The following is a 16,398-nucleotide window of genomic DNA, read 5'->3' on the forward strand; positions in this document are numbered from 1 at the left end:
TGCCAGCATCCTATATCAGGACATCAGTTCAAGTACTACTTACTCTGCTTTTGGTTCTGCTCTTGATTCTGTTCTCTGCTAATGTACCAATGAAGGTAATGGAAGACAGGCAAGTACTTGGGCCCATCACCCATGTGGGACACCTGAATGGAGTTCCTGCCTCCTGCTGCAGCCATTTGGAGAGTGAACCAATGGATGAAAAAGCAATCTCTTTCTCTCTCTAACTATGCCCTTCAACTACACAAACACATTAAAAAAAAAAAAAAAAAGCTTTATTTGAAAGGCAAACAACAGAGAATAGAGGTTGAGACAGAAAAACAGAGATCTTCCATCTTCCGGTTAACTCCACAAATGGCCCCATTGGCAGGGGCAGTGCAAGGACAAAGACAACAGTTCCATCCAGGGCTCTCCAGATGGAATGTGGGATGGACTGTGCTGGCAGTAGCATGGGCTGGCACATGCAAAAACAAGGGTTGGGGACAGGCCTGATGGGGGTTATTTGGAGTCACTCCAACAAGGCCACGGCACCCCTGATGCATGGGATATCCCTGTGCGATAGGCCACAACACCCACCAGTTCATGGGAGATGGGACTAGGGGTAGTTCTGACCAGAAAGCTGCATCCCTTAGTATCAGCATTGGTTGGTGCAAGTAATGGACCAAATCTGACCCTGCACTGGCTGGCACATGCAAGAGAAAGTGTGAGGTCACCCCAGGTAAAGTTTCTTGGAGAGCTCCCCAACTAGACTCAAGCCCTAGCCACAGGAAAAATCACAATATATGCAGTACAATCTTGGAGTGCATGTGTTGGGACTAGGCCTCCTCAGTTGTTGATGCCTATGCAGTGGACAGAATGCTCAGATGCACACAAGGGATATGACAGCCAGATCATCTAGGCCAGAATCGGATATTATGTGCCTCATCAAGAGGATGGAAGGCAGAACGGGTTGGCCTACTCTCCTAGCCAAGGGTTGCAGCCAGTGTCTGCAGATGCACCGAGGAGGACCCTCTTTTAGGGAGACCTTAAAAGATTTTCTCAGTCCTGGAGCAACAAAGCCAATGATGACTCAGAACTATCAAAATCACTTAAGTAATATCCTTGGAACATTCTTCTTCGTATCAGGATCTCCAAGGCATAATTAAATGACCATCCACACCCCCAGTGCTGACGTAGTTTGACAGCTAGGAGCAGCTCCTTTCTCTTCCCTACCAGTGGACATAGGAAACAGAACTGAGCCAGCAACAACTACCAGCATATGCATGAGCTGATAGGGGTGACGGACTGTGCCAGACCCTGTACAGGCATACACACACAAGAATCAGGCCGGGCCTGGCATTGTGGCCTAGCGGCTAAAGTCCTTGCCTTGAACACACCAGGATCCCATATGGGCGCTGGTTCTAATCCCGGCAGCCCCACTTCCCATCCAGCTCCCTGCTTGTGGCCTGGGAAAGCAGTCGAGGATGGCCCAAAGCCTTGGGACCCTGCACCCTCATGGGAGACCTGGAAGAGCTCCTGGCTCCAATCCTGGCTTCGGATCAGCTCAGCTCCAGCCAATGCACTCACTTGGGGAGTGAATCATCAAACGGAAGAGCTTTCTCTCTGTCTCTCCTCCTCTCTGTATATCTGACTTTGTAATGAAAATAAAATAAATATTAAAAAAAAAGAATCAGGTCTGGGATCACCTCAGACAAAGATTTTTTGGGGATTCCCCCAACTGAACTGCTCATCTCAGAACCCCAGCTATGAAGAAAAGAGCAGGTTCCATGGTCTGACCATCGAGTGCCTGTGTCAAAGCTGAGACTCATCAGAGGGTCAGACAGAATAATGGACAGCATATCCAGGTGCACATGGAGCATATGGCAGTCCATTGGAGCCTGCAGAGGACACCTTGGTACCACAACAGAGGACGGAGGAGAGAACAAATCAATCAACTACACAAGCCACATGTTGGCAGTTGAAAACCTGGGTAAATAGAGACCCTAAGGTGGACTATGTCAGCTAGTGCAGTCTGGAGAGATTTATTGTGCTTGGAATGGCAAAACTGGCAACAATTCAGAACTGTTGAACTATCAACATTTTCGGGCCTGGCGTGGTGGCCTAGTGGCTGAGGTCCTCGCCTTGAACACACTGGGATCGCATATGGGCCTCAGTTCTAATCCCAGCGGCTCCACTTCCCATCCAGCTCCTTGGTTGTGGCCTAGGAAAGCAGTCGAGGACGGCCCAAAGCCTTGGGACTCTGTACCAGCATGGGAGACCTAGAAGAAGTTCCTGGCTCCTGGCTTTGGATCAGCACAGCACCAACCGTTACAGTCACTTGGGGAGTGAATCTTCAGATAGAAAATATTCCTCTCTGTCTCTCCTCCTCTCTGTATATCTCTGACTTTGCAATAAAAATAAATAAACCTTAAAAAAAAAAACACTTGAGCAGCGCCCTCGGGGACCCTGGGATGGTTGCAAGGCTGGGTGGGGCTTCTCCCTTTATCTCCCTCCTTACCCCAGATACAGAAAAAGAAAGAGAAAATGTTGAAACAATGGTTTTACCCACTTTCCTGTAGCCCTTGACCCTTTGTGCCCTGATCAACTATATAAAGATCATCAAAGTAAAATGATTTTTTTAAAAAAAACAACTGTAACATTTGTCCTACATACCTTCCTCCAGACTTGACCCTTCCCCGCCCTAATCTGAGGCCCATAAACGTTGATCCCTCTCAACAATAAAACAATATTTAAAATAAGACTTTTTCCCTTAGCTCCCCACTGGGCCTGTTCCCAACAGCTGTTCCCTGCAGCTCCCACTGGTTTATGTGAGGGCCAAGTATGCGCTGGCAGAACCAGCCTGGACTGCAGCACCCGTTGGTTCCAGTGGAAGTCGGGGCTGAAAACAGAACCAACCCAGCAATTGCAACCACCAGCTGACCAGGGCTATGGACTGTGCCGGGCCCTGTACTTGCTAGTACATATAAGATTCTGGTCTGGGAACACCTCAGACAAAGTTTCTTTGGGGATCTCCCCAACCAAACTGCTGGACTCAGAACCCTAACCAAGAAAAGACAGAAGAAAGAACAAGTCAATCAACCACCTCAGCTATATGTTGGCAGCGAAATACTGGGCAAATGGAGATGCTATGATGGACTATGTCAATCAGTGGGTGGGGCTAAACTGATCCAAAGCCAGGAGCCAGGAACATCTTTCAGGTCTCCCGGGTCCGTGTAGAATGCCAGATTTTGGCTCAGCTTCGACTGCTTTCCCAGGCCACAAGCAGGGAGTTGGGTGTCAAGTGGAGCAGCTAGGACACAAACCAGTGCGCATATGAGATGCTGGAGCTTGCAGATGGAGGATTAGCCTGTTGAGCCATCGCATAAACTTCAAATTATTTTTAAAATAATTTATAAAAAACTAAAAATACAAATTTAAAAATAAAAAAATTATCCAAATCTGTTATTTTTAAAAACAATTTACCCAAATCCGTACAGCTTTTAAAACTCATCAAGGATTACATAAGTATTTTACACTGTCTAAACAAATTCCTTAAGGTCAGGATAACGCTGCGTCTTTTTTTGTGCGTGCGTAGCACACCAAGGACCCTGAGTAAACCTGCTGAAGGGCCTCACCGCGCAGCTCCTCCGAAACCCCGGCTCGGGTCAGCTCTGCACGGGTCCTGTGTGCCATCTAGCGGTGCGTGCGAAGCAGCGCCCTGCTCTCGCTCTCGGGGAGGGAAAGCTCAGGCCAGCGCCAACGGCAGTCCCCCGACACTGGACAAAGCAAGGGCCTTCCCAGTGCCGCTGACTCCACAAGGTACAGCCCTGAGTCCTCCTGCCCAGCCCGGAATACAGACCTCCTCCCGACACACAGGCCTCCAAACCCGCCCTAGCCCACCCCAGAGACCCCGAGGCTGCGGGCACCACCTTGCAGCCCGGCCTGCCTGCCCCATCCGGGCCTGTGCACCTGCTGACCTAAGACGTCCCAAGCACAGAGGGACGCGGCTGCGCTCCTCAGGCGGCTGGCTCGCGGCGGTGCCGCGGCTTCGGGAAGGCACGGCCGGCTCGGGCCCCGCCCCGCCCCCTCAGACCTGTCATCACAGAGACCGCACGTGGCCGGGGCGGGACCTCGGGCGACCTGCTGCCCTCACTTTGTCTGCTCCGTCATCCGTTGGGGCCGCCGCCGCCAATCAAAGCCGGCGGATCCGTGCTGGAGCGCGGGCGCCCGGGTGAAGCGAACAGGGGAAGGGGAGAGGCTGGGGGGCGGTGGGCGCGCTCCGGGAATGGACTGGGCGCCCTGGACTCGAGGGTCTCGGCCGGGGCGGGGCCAGGGGCGGGGCCCCGGGGAAGGGGCGGGGAGACCCGAGGGGCGGAGCCCGGGAAAAGCGGAGGATCTTGGGGAAACGTGGGCGCCGAGCCGAGGGGGCGGGGCCGGGGCGGGGCCTGGGCTCCGGAAGGCGGAGCCTGAGGAATCAGAGAAACGAGGAAAGGGGACCGGCCGGGGGCGGGGAAGGTGGGAGGTGGGACGAGACAGGGGTGGGCCGGGGCGCTGTGGGGGCGGTGCTCGGGCCGGAGGGGCGAGGTCTGCAGGCCGAGGCTGCAGCCGGGACTGCTCTAACTGCCCCAGTCCTCCAGTGCAACGGGACCCTCGGAAGTGCAGGTGTGGGGCGGGGTGCGCGTGGAAGGGCCGCGGTGCGCTTGGGCAGACCGAAGCGGAGGAGGAGGAGGGGACGCCTTGAGGGATGAGCGATTCTGGAGACTTGTAGGGGGAGGGGGAAGCCTTAGTTGAGGGGGCACTTGAGGGCTCCGGGTGCCTGGGCCAGGAGGTGCGTTCTCCGTGGGCCCTTGTGGGGGCAGGGCGGGAGTGCTTTGTGGGGACGCGAGGCACAATGTTAGGGGGCGGGGTTGCTGTCTGCTATGGAGCGGGGAGGCGATCTGTGAGGGGGAGGGGATTTGGGGGTAGGGGGAGCTGTGTGACGGAGAAGGGCTGGTGGTCCTGAGGGTGGGAGGGTCGGAGGCCCGTGGGAAGGAGGAGGGCAACGGAGGGAGAAGGCCGCTACTTTGAGAAAGTAGCAGTCCAGGGCAGTGTGGGGACTCCAGGAAGACATTTGTGTTTTGTGTACCAGGAGTGAGGGTGATGCAATTAATAGGGTGAAGGAGCCGGCCTGTAGAGCTCCTGTCTGCTCGGCTGCTACCTCCAACTTTTGACCTGGGCACTCAGAGAGGGAGCCAAGCCCACTGGCCTTGCCTCCTTGGTGGAGATGGAGATTTCTGCCCCTGGCTTATGTCCCTGGGGACCATTCACCCACTGGGTGCCTGTCAACTCCCCACCCTAGTTCCTGTTCCTCCCAGAAGCCTTGTCTTGGCCTCGGTCTCCCCCTCCCCCTCTTTGCCCTGCCCTGGGTTCTGGGTGTGCTCATTTCCCACTTCCTTCCTTGCCCTGGGGCCTGGCCTGGTCCCTGCCCTGTGAGGAGCTGTGCCCTGCCCAAGACTTTGTACTCCGGGACCACAGGGACCCTGGTAACCAGCAGCAGGGCTCAGACCCCATTCCCAGGGCTCTACTAGGGTGTCTCCCAGTGGACCCTCTAGTGACGAGTGGCCACGTGGTAACACCTGCCACAAACGTGTTCCCTCCCTGGCTGAGGAATCCTAGGACTGTCCAGGAGAGGGGGAAGCGGTTGGGCACTTGAGGGCAGGGAGAGGTTGGGAGAGGTGAGCTTCAGGGTAAGCTGAACACCACGGGGGCAGAAGGGGGTGGGAGGAGCATGGGTCTCCCCTCCTCAGGCTGGGACTAACCCTCTTGAGCACACCTCTGGTTCCCAGAGGGGACTTGATATTGTGCCAGGGTTCTTTTTGGCTAGGAGAGGGTGGGAAAGGCCCGCTTTCCACACAACGGTTTGAATGAGTGTGACAGCGTTACTGAAAGGGGCCCCAAGCCAGCCTCCTGACACAGCCGCTGTGGTAGCTGAGATTGGCTTTGGGGAGTGGGGGTGGGGGGGAGGTTGCTGAAGCCAGACAAAGCCCTGGGGTAGGGTGGGGTAGAAGACAGCCGCTGAAGCCTTTTGAGGAGGAGCTGATTGCTATGGCAACAGTGCTTCCCAGACAGTTTCTGAGAGAGGGCGAGCCTAGGGCAGCCTCCCTCCAGCTTCCCCAGGACCTGGGCAGCTTTCTGTGAGTGGGTGGGACGTGGAGAGAAAGGGTATCCCTTGGCTGTGCTGAGGCCCCAGTACACTGCCTTTGGGCTTCCCAAGGCGCCCAGGGGTTGTTGTTTATACACACCCCTTGTTTTATAGAAACTGAAGACTGAAGAGACTGTGTGTTCCTCCTACTCTGCCAAAGAGCAGGAGTTAGTTTGGAGCATTCCAGATCACCATTCACTGCCCCAGGCCCACTGCTTTCTCCACCTGAGTTTACTGAGCAGCTATCACGTGCCAGGCACGGATGGCACCTGTCATCATAGGACCATGAGCAAAGTGGATGCTGTCATCTGAACTGGCGATCTAAATCAGGGGAGAAAATTGTGTGTACTTGTGTGTACTTGTCCCAGAGAGAGACAGACCTGGATCAAAACACACAGAGCAAAGCCAGCTGATCACAGAGGACAGTTAGGTCTCTGGCTAGCACTGGGCTGCTTCCCCCTCTGCGGACCCCTCACCTTTGTAAGGGACGGAGACCTGGGCCTCCAGGGTGGCAGGAAGATCGAAAAGCATGGCGCTGCTGGGGGATTACCACCGACCTCCATTGTTCTGTACCTCGGCCTGACTTCCCAGCTAGCTCTTACAAAGGTGCTAGGCTCTCACCAGGACTGCTCTGCAGTTTGGATCAGGGTATCCCTCCCACTCCCTCACAGTTGGAAAACCATCAAGGACCTCAGTCCAAGGGAAGCCAGCTCAGCTTTTAAAACATCTTCTCGGTAACAGATTCCCCCACCCCCTGAACTGACAGGAGGAAAAGCACACTTGGAAAAACTGTGACTTGTTTGCGCCACTCCAGCCCCGGGCATCACAAGGAGGAAGTAAAATGGAAAGCCTCTTTTTAGTTTCCAGTAACAGCCTCAGGGCCTTGGACCCCCCTGCTTCCCTCCCCCAACCTGCACACAGGCTTGGGGAAAAATACCTGGGGCTTTAGGTGGCCTCTGAGCTCAGGAAGGATTGGTGGACTTTCCCTCTGTGACTCAGCTATTTGCCTCTTGCTTCCCGGGCAGCTCTCTGTAGAACTCTATTTTCTCAGGTTCCTCTGGAGCAGCCTCTCTGAGAAGCTTCTTTCCCTTCCCACCCCTGGGGGGTGTTAGAAAGCTGGTGCTCCCTGCCCTTGGTTTGCTAGGGGCTGGGCCGGACCTGGGGAATGTGGAGGGAGCCTGGAATCATGGGGTGAGTTCCTTCCCAACAGCTGAGTTCCTTTCCCCTATGCTCACCAGGGGCCTTCTTGGCCCACTTCGTGGGCGCTCTGCCCCTCTGTGCTGTGAGTAGAAAGAGGGCTGGCTGGAGGAATAGGGACGCCTTATCTCGTTTGGGAGTTCGGAGATAACAATGTCACCCCTTGATCCCTGACGTTAACAGACTTTCCTACTTCAGGAGTGCTTGGGTCCCTTTCATCTATTGATCTATTTGGTGTATTTATTTATTTATTTATTTAATTGAAAGAGCTACAGAGTCAGAGAAAGAGAGAGGTCTTCCATATGCTGGTCCACTCCCTAAACGGCTGCTACAGTCAGGTCTGGGTCAGGCCTTAGGCCAGACTCAGATGGGCACCCACACTGACCAGAGTCCCAAGTGGCCGCTTCATTCACTGTGCCATAATATGACCCAGAACATCCATATGGAGGAAGCGAAAGAAGATCAGCCTGGAAGAGGACAGGATCTCATCCCAGGGTTTTTTTCTTTTCTTTTCTTCTGTCCTGGCATGAAGGAAGCTTCCTAGCTGTCCTCCTGGCTGGGAAGTTCCCGTACAGAAGGTGGGCAGACAGGAGTGGAGTTGGGTAGGTTTGGGTCTGGGTTCAGGAACGATAAAGGCAATATGACTTTGGGAGTTTTTGAACTGTGCCTATGAAAACCCTATGAACAAGCCTCAGAAAAAAGTGGAGGAGAGAGTGTTGAGAAGTGCCTGTATGTGGAGGGGGAGTGTTATATGGCAGAGTCCGGGATTGCTTTGGCCTCGGGCAGATGAAGGGTTAAGGATGTGGGAGGGGCGACGCTGAGAAGGCCTGCCCCCCTGTGGACCAATAGGCGTCCTCCTCTCGGAGGGGGCGTGCCTCACCCCCGCGGTCGCGGGGAGGCTGGCCTCCTACGGGCCAATGAGCTCGGCCGCTGCCGGCGGGGCGTGGCCTGGGAGGGGGCGTGGCGCCCGCCGGGGGTGGCGGGGCGCTGGGCGGGGCGGGCGGCCCCATCAGCTGGTAGGAAATGGCCTGTGAGTCAGAGGGGCCGTGGAGTCGGCGGCGCGGAGCCGGGCCGGCCCCGGGGAGGGACCGTCGCGGGGAGGGGCGCGGCAGCGGCTGAGGGCCTGCTGGTGTTGCCCACGAAGCCGATCCTTGAAGAGCCTAGCGGAGCAAGACTCAGCCTGAGCCACCCTTTGTCTGTGGGGCCCGTGGCAGGGGAGGACCCGGGATCCAAGGGGAGGGGACCGGGACGGAAGGGTCCGGAGCAGCGGCCGCCTCAGTGGAACCAATTTGGGAGCCCGGTGAGTTGTATGTTAGGAGGGAAAGAGCATATGTCTGTCGGCCCCAATTGGCTGTCCCAGGCTGTGCGGGAAGGAAAAGAACCTGGGAGGTTAAGTCTGGGTGGGAGAAGGGCCAGAACATGGAGTCCGAGAGTAGGGGGTTCCGGGGGGTCTGTTGCCTGTTATATGAGGACCTAGAGGCTGACTTTCCTACCCGCCGTGGTGGTCCCTGGGAACATCCCCCTTAATTTAGTGTAGATATATGTAGGGACAAAATGTGTAGCAACTAGCAGTAGTTCTGATTGCACTGAATGGGGGTGGAAAACAGGAATAAGGAGAGGAATTCCCGTTCTTCTCACCTTCCTTTACGGAGTAGAAATGGTTATCTGTAACACTCAGGGGAAGGGAAGAATGAACCTGAGGCTGTTCCCTCTACCCGCACCCACCTCCCTGGCCTAGCAGGTGCCTGAGGATACAGACCTCATGGTATTCTGGGACTTGTTGTTTTTGCTGGCCTTCTTCCCTGGGCATGTTGGGAGCTGTAGTCCTTGCCAGCCACCTCCTGGCACAGCTGCTTGATGCCAGCTGCTGCCCATCCCCTGCACTGAGTGAGGTTTGGCCTACCTCGCCCTAAACCCCTCACTCCTCTGCAGTCCTGCCCCATGAGTCAGCTTGAAGCCATAGTCTAGAGCCAGACTGGCTGGGTGGCAGAGGAATGAGTCTTAACAGCGAGTTGATGGGGCGGGAATGAGAGGATGCTTGGGTAATGAGCAGATGTTAGGCACGCTGGGGTCAAGTAGGGCATCTTGTCATCAACCAGCTCCCCCCCCAGGCGACTGGGATGACCCGGAAGTGGAGGTGCTAGGGAAAAGGATCTGTATGGCTTACCAGGCAGAGGGGAGGGGTAGAGATGAGTGAGCTGCCATCTGCATTCTGTACTTCCCAGCCAACCCACCCACGACTAGCAAGCCAGGATTTTCTTAGGGAATCTTAGTTCTCATGAAGCCTGGAGAATGGAAAAGTGTGGGGTGTGATGTTGGGATCTGGATGTGGGTGAGCTTTTCTGTCCATGGGCACAGATGTCCCTTTACCCCTGCCTCCATGTCTGTGGCAGATTTTCCCATCTCATCCCAGGCGCGTTTTCCCATATGCTTTCAGGACAGCTGCCAGACCTCCGGGGTTGGAGTGCCACTCACCCATGCCTTGCTGTGTGCATTCCCCCAGCCTTGGAGCTGTGCACATACCTCCTAAGGAACCCTATGGTTAATCTAGGATGCCATGCCCCCCCAGGAGAGAGCAGAACTGGCACTGGTTACAGGAGGTAGACCCACTGCTGTAAGGGAAGTCTCAGGAGGGAGGGATCATTTTGATTAGAGGTTGGGGGTGAGGGTGGACAGAACTGACTTTCTGGAGGGGTTGACATTTGGTCTGGCCAGGGAGGAAGCATCGGTCTAGGATAGCTATGTCAATTTAATAATCTTCCCACCATAGGAAGGGCTCTTAAGGGTAGACTCATTGTCGGTGGAGCCCACCTTGTGCCCTGACAGAAGAGCAGTGGTTGTAGTGTATTGGGTGTGTGAGAGCTGGGGGAGGGGCCTGGCATGCCTGGTTGTTTCCAGCTGACTGACTGGTGTGGCCTTATCTCTGGCTTGCAGGGCCTGGGGGAAGGGGAGGCCTTGGAAAGTGCTCTCTGGCATTCCTCCATCCCTCCCCCAACTGCTTGTTTTTGGTAGGATTTGTTGCCTCTTATTAAAGAGACAGATTACCCGAGGCAAGCAGGCACTGCCTGCCCAAGAGCAGCCGGAGGTGCCTGAGGTCTGTTAGGAGGTGTGACTGCAACACCTCTGCCTTTGCAGTTACCCCTCTAGAGAGAGACATGTGAAGTTGTACACCTCTGTGGCTTTGGGTAAGAGAGCAGAATCTATGCCCTCATAATTGGGATGATTTCTTGCATTTTGGAGTTATTTCATCCCTCTTCCAAAATGGTGGTCCTGACAAGTAGGAACCCTGTTTCCACTCTTTGTATTTAGTTAGACATTTTAAAAACTTTATTTCCATTTACTTGAAAGACAAAGTGACAGAGAGATTGCTTCTTGGTTCACTCCTTCAGATGCCTACAATAGGCAGGACTGGGCCAGACCAAAGCCGGGATCCCAGAACTCTAACTGGGTCTCCCATTTGGGTAACAGGAGTCCAAGCACTTGAGCTAACATCTGCTTCCTCCCAAGATGCATAAACAGGAAGCAGGATTGGAAGTAGAGGTGCTGGGACTTGATCGGGCACTTTGATCTGGGATGCAGACATCACAGATGGCAGTTTAATTAGCTGTGCAATTAAATGTCTGCCCGACTCCTTTTTAAAACTAATTTTATTTATTTGAAAGGCTGAGAGACAGAGGTCTCCCATCCACTGATTTGCTCCCCAAATGACCTGCACGATAGCTAGGACTTAGGGCTGGCATTGTGGCATAGCCACTGTCTGTTTGAGTCCCAGCTACTTTCAGTGCAGCTCCCTGTGAATGGCATGGGAAAGCAGCAGAAGATGGCTCCAATGCTTGGGCCCCTGCATCCTCATAGGCAACCTAGAAGAAGCTCCTGGCTTTGGCTGGGCTCAATCCCAGCCATTGCGGCCACTTGGGAAGTGAACCAGCAAATGGAAGGTGTCTGTCTTTTCTTCTGTATCAGTAACTCTGCCCTTCAAATTAGTACATTTTTTTTTTAATAGCTAGACGGGGTCAGGTGGAAACTAGGAGCGAGGAATTTGATCCAGATCTCCCACGTGAATAGCAAGAATCCAAGTATTTCAGCCATCATGGCTATGTCCCAGGGCATGTATTAGCAGGAAGCTGAACTCAAACTTGGAGCTGGGATTTGAATTCAAGCACTCAACTATGCAGGCACCAAGCAGCATGTTAACCACTGTGCCACTGCCCACCACATGTGGGCCCTTCTGTTTCTGCAGAGAGCTCCGAGGCAGGAGGAGGACATACTGGAGTGAACTCTGTTAGCTCAAGACCAGGCTGAGGCCTTACTGAAGGCTCCAGGAACCCTGACCTATATCTGCTTTTTTCTCTTCAGGGTCCAGCTGAGCCCAGGAGCTGCACGGAATGGTGGCAGTCACCTTGCCAGTGCAGCGGGCATGGACCAGACTGCAAGTTAGGGGAGCAAGGTATCCATCAGGAAAAAGGGACACACACCTAGGCCTGAAGCCTCTTCTTCGGGGTAAGAGCTGGAGAGAGGGGGAGGGGTGGTATCAACTGAATAAGAAATCTCAGGGAAACATGCCACACTCCCAGGGATTCCTAGGGACCCTTCCTGGGTTTTGTACAGTCATATCACCCCTGCACCCACTCTCCAGGAGTCCCTTGAGGTCAACTTGTTCAGGCTGTGGAGGGTCTGAAATTCAGCTGGAAGGAAAAAGACTCCTGGATTTCCTCTGACCATCTCTTCTCTTCTCTTGCACAGATGTCCCCAGGCCCCCCAGCCCAGGCCCAGTGTAAAGGCCGTGGAGGGGGGCCCCCCTGAACTGAGGCGGGGCTTCATGCGCCACGTGCAGGCGGAGCCGTCTTCATCTTCAGAGCCAGAGGCAGGCCCTTCGCAGCCTCCAGTCAGACAGGGGGCCCTCCAGGGTGGCCTGCTCATGGGCTACAGCCCGGCAGGGGGGGCGGCATCCCCCGGGGTCTACCAGGTATCCATCTTTGCCCCTCCAGCTGGTGCCTCTGAGACACACAGGGCCCTGAAGCGAGCGGCACCGCCCACTGAGGGTCCGCGGGAGCTGAAAAGAGGCCCTGGGCTGGGGACTAGAGAGGGACGACCCGCTGAAGAACCGTCTACTGTGGGGCTCTTGGGCCCAGAGGGCCTTGGCCTGGGACTGGGTTTGGCCAGCCAGCATTTTTCCCATCATGGCCTCTGTGTTGTGGAGCAGGGAGGTAGTGCCACCTCACCTCCCCCCTGGTCCTTGTCAAATGCTTCCTGCAATACTTTGCACACCACAGACTGGGCTTCCCCAGACCCAGGGGCACAGGGCTCCCCGGGGGAGTCCCCAGGGCCAGCCCCTTCGGGCCAGCTGCACACACTTGACACTGATTTGCACAGTCTTGCACAAACAGGGGATAAGAGCCCCGAGGTTGGGGTGGGCAATGGGGGCAGCCCCTGGCCTAGGGAGTCCCCTGGCCCTGCCAATGGGCACAGTCCCGAGCACACCCCCCCTGGCCCTGGCCCTCCAGGCCCTTGCCCCACCAAGCGAAGGCTGCTTCCTGCTGGAGAAGCCCTGGATGTCAGCTCTGAGGATGAGGGTCCCGCACCTCGGAGGCGCCGGGGAACCCTGGGCCACCCTCCTGCTGCCAACAGTTCTGATGCCAAAGTCACACCCTTCTGGAACCACCTGCTGCCCGGACCCAAGGAGCCCGTTTTGGTAGTAAGTCAATGTCCCTGCCAAATGGGTACTTGTGTGGGGGAAGGTGGAGGACTGGGGTGATGCCTCTTTGAAAGCTTTTGGTGAGGCCCCTGGTCTCCACCTGATCCCTCTTGCTAATCCTTCATCTCCACAGGACTCAACAGATTGCAGTCCTGTGGGGCGGAGGCTGAGAGGTGCCCGTCGTCTGAAGCTGTAAGTAACCAGCTTCTCCCTCTCTCCCGTTCCTGAGGATGGGGGTGACAACCTATTATCCTTTTCCTAACATCAGGGAAACCAGGGGACCCCAGAGCAGGAGCTCTAAAGTCATGGCAAAGAGTGGGAGCCAAGGACAAGGGGCAGAAATCCCAGAATGTCTCCTGTTACGAATGCATCCCTCCCCCTACCAGGAGCTCCCTTCGAAGCCTCCGGAAGAGCCCAAGCCTGCTGAGCCCTCCCAGTGCCTCTCCTGTTCCTGCCCCTGCTGTCAGCCGCGCCCTGCTGGGCAACTTTGAGGTAGCTCCTCCTCCCCAGGCCTGGCAGCTGGGGTGGAGGGAGGGAGGGCTCGTGGGAGAAGTGGGCCAGTGGGATGAGCTGTGAGTGGGTAAGAACTGGTGTTTATCTCACCCCAACCCCAGGAATCCTTGCTGCGAGGACGCCTGGCACCCTCTGGCCACATCGAGGGCTACACAGCGGAGATTGGAGCTAGTGGGTCCTACTGCCCCCAGCATGTCACGCTGCCTGTCACTGTCACCTTCTTCAATATTTCTGAACAAAATGCCCCGGCCCCCTTCCTGGTAGGCCCTAACCCCAATCCGAAGTGAGCTTATTAAGAAGAGGATAGAAGCAGTGGGGAGAAGAAGGGGCAAGAGTAACTCCTCATCTGTTCCTCACCTAGGAGTGAGGCACAGTCCATTGGGGAATGCAGCTGGGGGCAGTGGAGATGGAGAGATGGTGGAGGGGAATAGGCATTCAGGGCTCAGGTTTCTCCCTAGTCCCCCACATTGGCTGATGGCTACATGACCTTCCCAGGGCATCGTGGATCTGAACTCCCTGGGGAGGAAGGGTTACAGCGTGCCCAAGGTGGGCACCATCCAAGTGGTGAGTCTGCCCTAAGGGGGTGATGGATGGGGAGATGGTAACAGCCTGTGGGCCCCACCAACCAGTACTGTCCTGTCCCCAGACCTTATTTAACCCCAACCAGACTGTGGTGAAGATGTTCCTCGTGACCTTCGACTTCTCGGACATGCCTGCTGCCCACGTGACCTTCTTGCGCCATCGCCTCTTCTTGGTGCCTGTGGGTGAGGAGGGAGATGCTAGCCCCACCCACCGCCTCCTCTGCTACTTGCTGCACCTCAGGTGAGACCCTGAGCTGGGGCAGAGAGGCAGCCCCCAGGAGGCCCAGCCAGCCCTGCGCTGATTAGGACCTCCCCTTGCCGCTCCACCTTTGGGATTCTTCCTTTGATCACACTGTTCTCCCTCAGGTTCCGGAGTTCCCGCTCAGGCCGTGTAAGCCTGCATGGAGATATCCGCCTGCTTTTCTCCCGCCGGAGCCTGGAGCTGGACACGGGGCTCCCCTATGAGCTGCAGGCTGTGACCGAGGCCCCCCACAATCCACGTTATTCACCTCTGCCCTGATGGCAGGCACTCCAAGCCCAGGCAAGCCCACAGGCTGCCCTTCCTGTTCCACCCGGGACCGAGTAAACACACGGAGACATGGCGAGAGACCCTTCAGGCTTGTGTGACAGCTCTCACCATGCCCGTGCCCCCATGAGGTCAGCTCTTTGGGGGTTTCAAAGCTTCTGATCCTTCCACACCCTGTTCTACTCCGGGGACTCGATGTGCCTGCCCCTCTCTTGGGTTTCCCAGGCCATCTTAGGTAGTAGTAGGGAGAAACCGGAGCTACCCTGAGGTTGTCCCAAGTTCCCAGGCAAGTCAATGCCAGCATTGCCTCCCTGTGCTGGGCAGGGGCCACTTATTATTTTATTTATTTTTTTAACTTATAATTTATTCAAATTGGATTGCCTTGGTAACCTCCCACACCTGATCATTGTCATCACCACACGTACCCCACCTCCTCCTTTCCCATTCCCAGGGACCGCTCCAATCTCAGGAGTAGAAGAGGCTGATGGGAGGGCAGGAGGAGACATGCTTGCCCTCTGCGCCAGGCAGGGGTTGTTCCAGAGAGACTGAGTCAGTAGCCAGAGACTCAGCGTCCCCTGACCTCACCCACTCCCTTCACTTTCCCTCACCTCTGACCCATCTCTGAAAGCCAACTCATACGTGTGTGCGCATGTGCACAAGCTTGTGTTTGTGGTTGTGTGTCTGGCAGACAGAGGGAGAGCACACGCACGCAGACACACACGGGTTAGCCACCCGCGGGCTAGGACCCCTGACCCCAGGTCCTCCTCCTGCCTGTGTCTCCTTGCTTTGGGGTCCTGACTGAGGAAGGTGTCCAGGGGCAGAGTCAGGGCAAAAGACTGGGGTGCCTCTCTCACCTGACCAGACTCTGACCCACCTACCTCAGCTGGGGTGAGGGAGCCCCCCTCAGACTCAGTCATATGGTCCCCAACTCCCCCAGATCCCCACTCCACACTCAGACCCAGCCTCAGCTCAGACTTGGCAGGGCTGGGCTAAGAGGAACAAACATTTTGCTGAAACTTGAAAACAAAACAAAACAAAACAAAAACAGGAAAAAAAATTATACCTGGTACTTTTTTTAAGAGAAAAAAATTTAAGAGAAAGAATAAATTCTTGTTCGGAAACTTGAACTCCTCTTCCTTCTCTTTGGGGGATGTTGAAAAGGAAGGAGGGCTGTGGGAGGGGGGACTCAGCACTGTGTCCCTGAGGCTAGAGCGCAGGCGCTGCTGCTCCAGGGCCTGGTCTCCCTCTGTGTGAACCAGGGAGGTAAAAAGCTCAACTCCCTGGGGCTAGCGTTGTGGTGCTGTGGGTTTTGTCCTGGCCCAGCCCCGGCTGTTGCAGCCATGTAGGGAATGAACCAGCAAACACATTTCTCTCTCCCTGTGTCACTGTCTTTCAAATTACAAAATAATAATAAAACAAAATACAATAATTGAGGTTTTGCTTGTGGATCCGGATTCTCACGCTGGTTCTGCCCCTGTTCACTTGCTCAGAATTCCAGTGCCATAGTGTACAGTGAGGCTGCCAAGCAGGTCAGAACCTCGGGGCTGTCTGCTAGGTGACAAGCTGCAGGACAGGTTGCCTGGACCCTGAAGCGTGGACACCTGGCCCGACAGGCCCCCGACTGGGAAACAGAGGCAGAAAGAGCTGTGTGGTGCCTTAGGGAGGGGAGTGAAGACCTCATCCACCACGGCAACGGGGATGGGGGGGGGGTCAGTCCCCAGCGGGAGAG

The 16,398-nt window shown here is 55.5% G+C and overlaps 1 protein-coding gene across 3 annotated transcripts; it reads left to right on the top strand.

The window, feature by feature from the left end:
• Positions 1-4,058: 4,058 nt before the first annotated feature.
• On the top strand, positions 4,059-15,796 carry ATOSB (atos homolog B). 3 transcript variants are annotated; one of them, XM_058672167.1, is made up of 9 exons: positions 4,059-4,207; positions 11,711-11,854; positions 12,098-13,049; positions 13,183-13,241; positions 13,436-13,541; positions 13,664-13,822; positions 14,058-14,126; positions 14,209-14,384; positions 14,510-15,796. In XM_058672167.1, exons 3-9 carry the CDS (start codon positions 12,174-12,176, stop codon positions 14,661-14,663), a joined length of 1,599 nt encoding a protein of 532 aa, XP_058528150.1. In that variant the 5' UTR covers positions 4,059-4,207; positions 11,711-11,854; positions 12,098-12,173; the 3' UTR covers positions 14,664-15,796. The 3 variants fall into 3 exon arrangements, with proteins under 3 accessions (XP_058528150.1, XP_058528152.1, XP_058528151.1); XM_058672169.1 differs by lacking the exon at positions 4,059-4,207 and adding an exon at positions 4,505-4,638; XM_058672168.1 differs by lacking the exon at positions 4,059-4,207 and adding an exon at positions 8,383-8,654.
• Positions 15,797-16,398: the final 602 nt, after the last annotated feature.

The sequence above is a fragment of the Ochotona princeps genome, chromosome 14 (genome assembly GCF_030435755.1).
Source record: "Ochotona princeps isolate mOchPri1 chromosome 14, mOchPri1.hap1, whole genome shotgun sequence".
NCBI lineage: Eukaryota > Metazoa > Chordata > Mammalia > Lagomorpha > Ochotonidae > Ochotona > Ochotona princeps.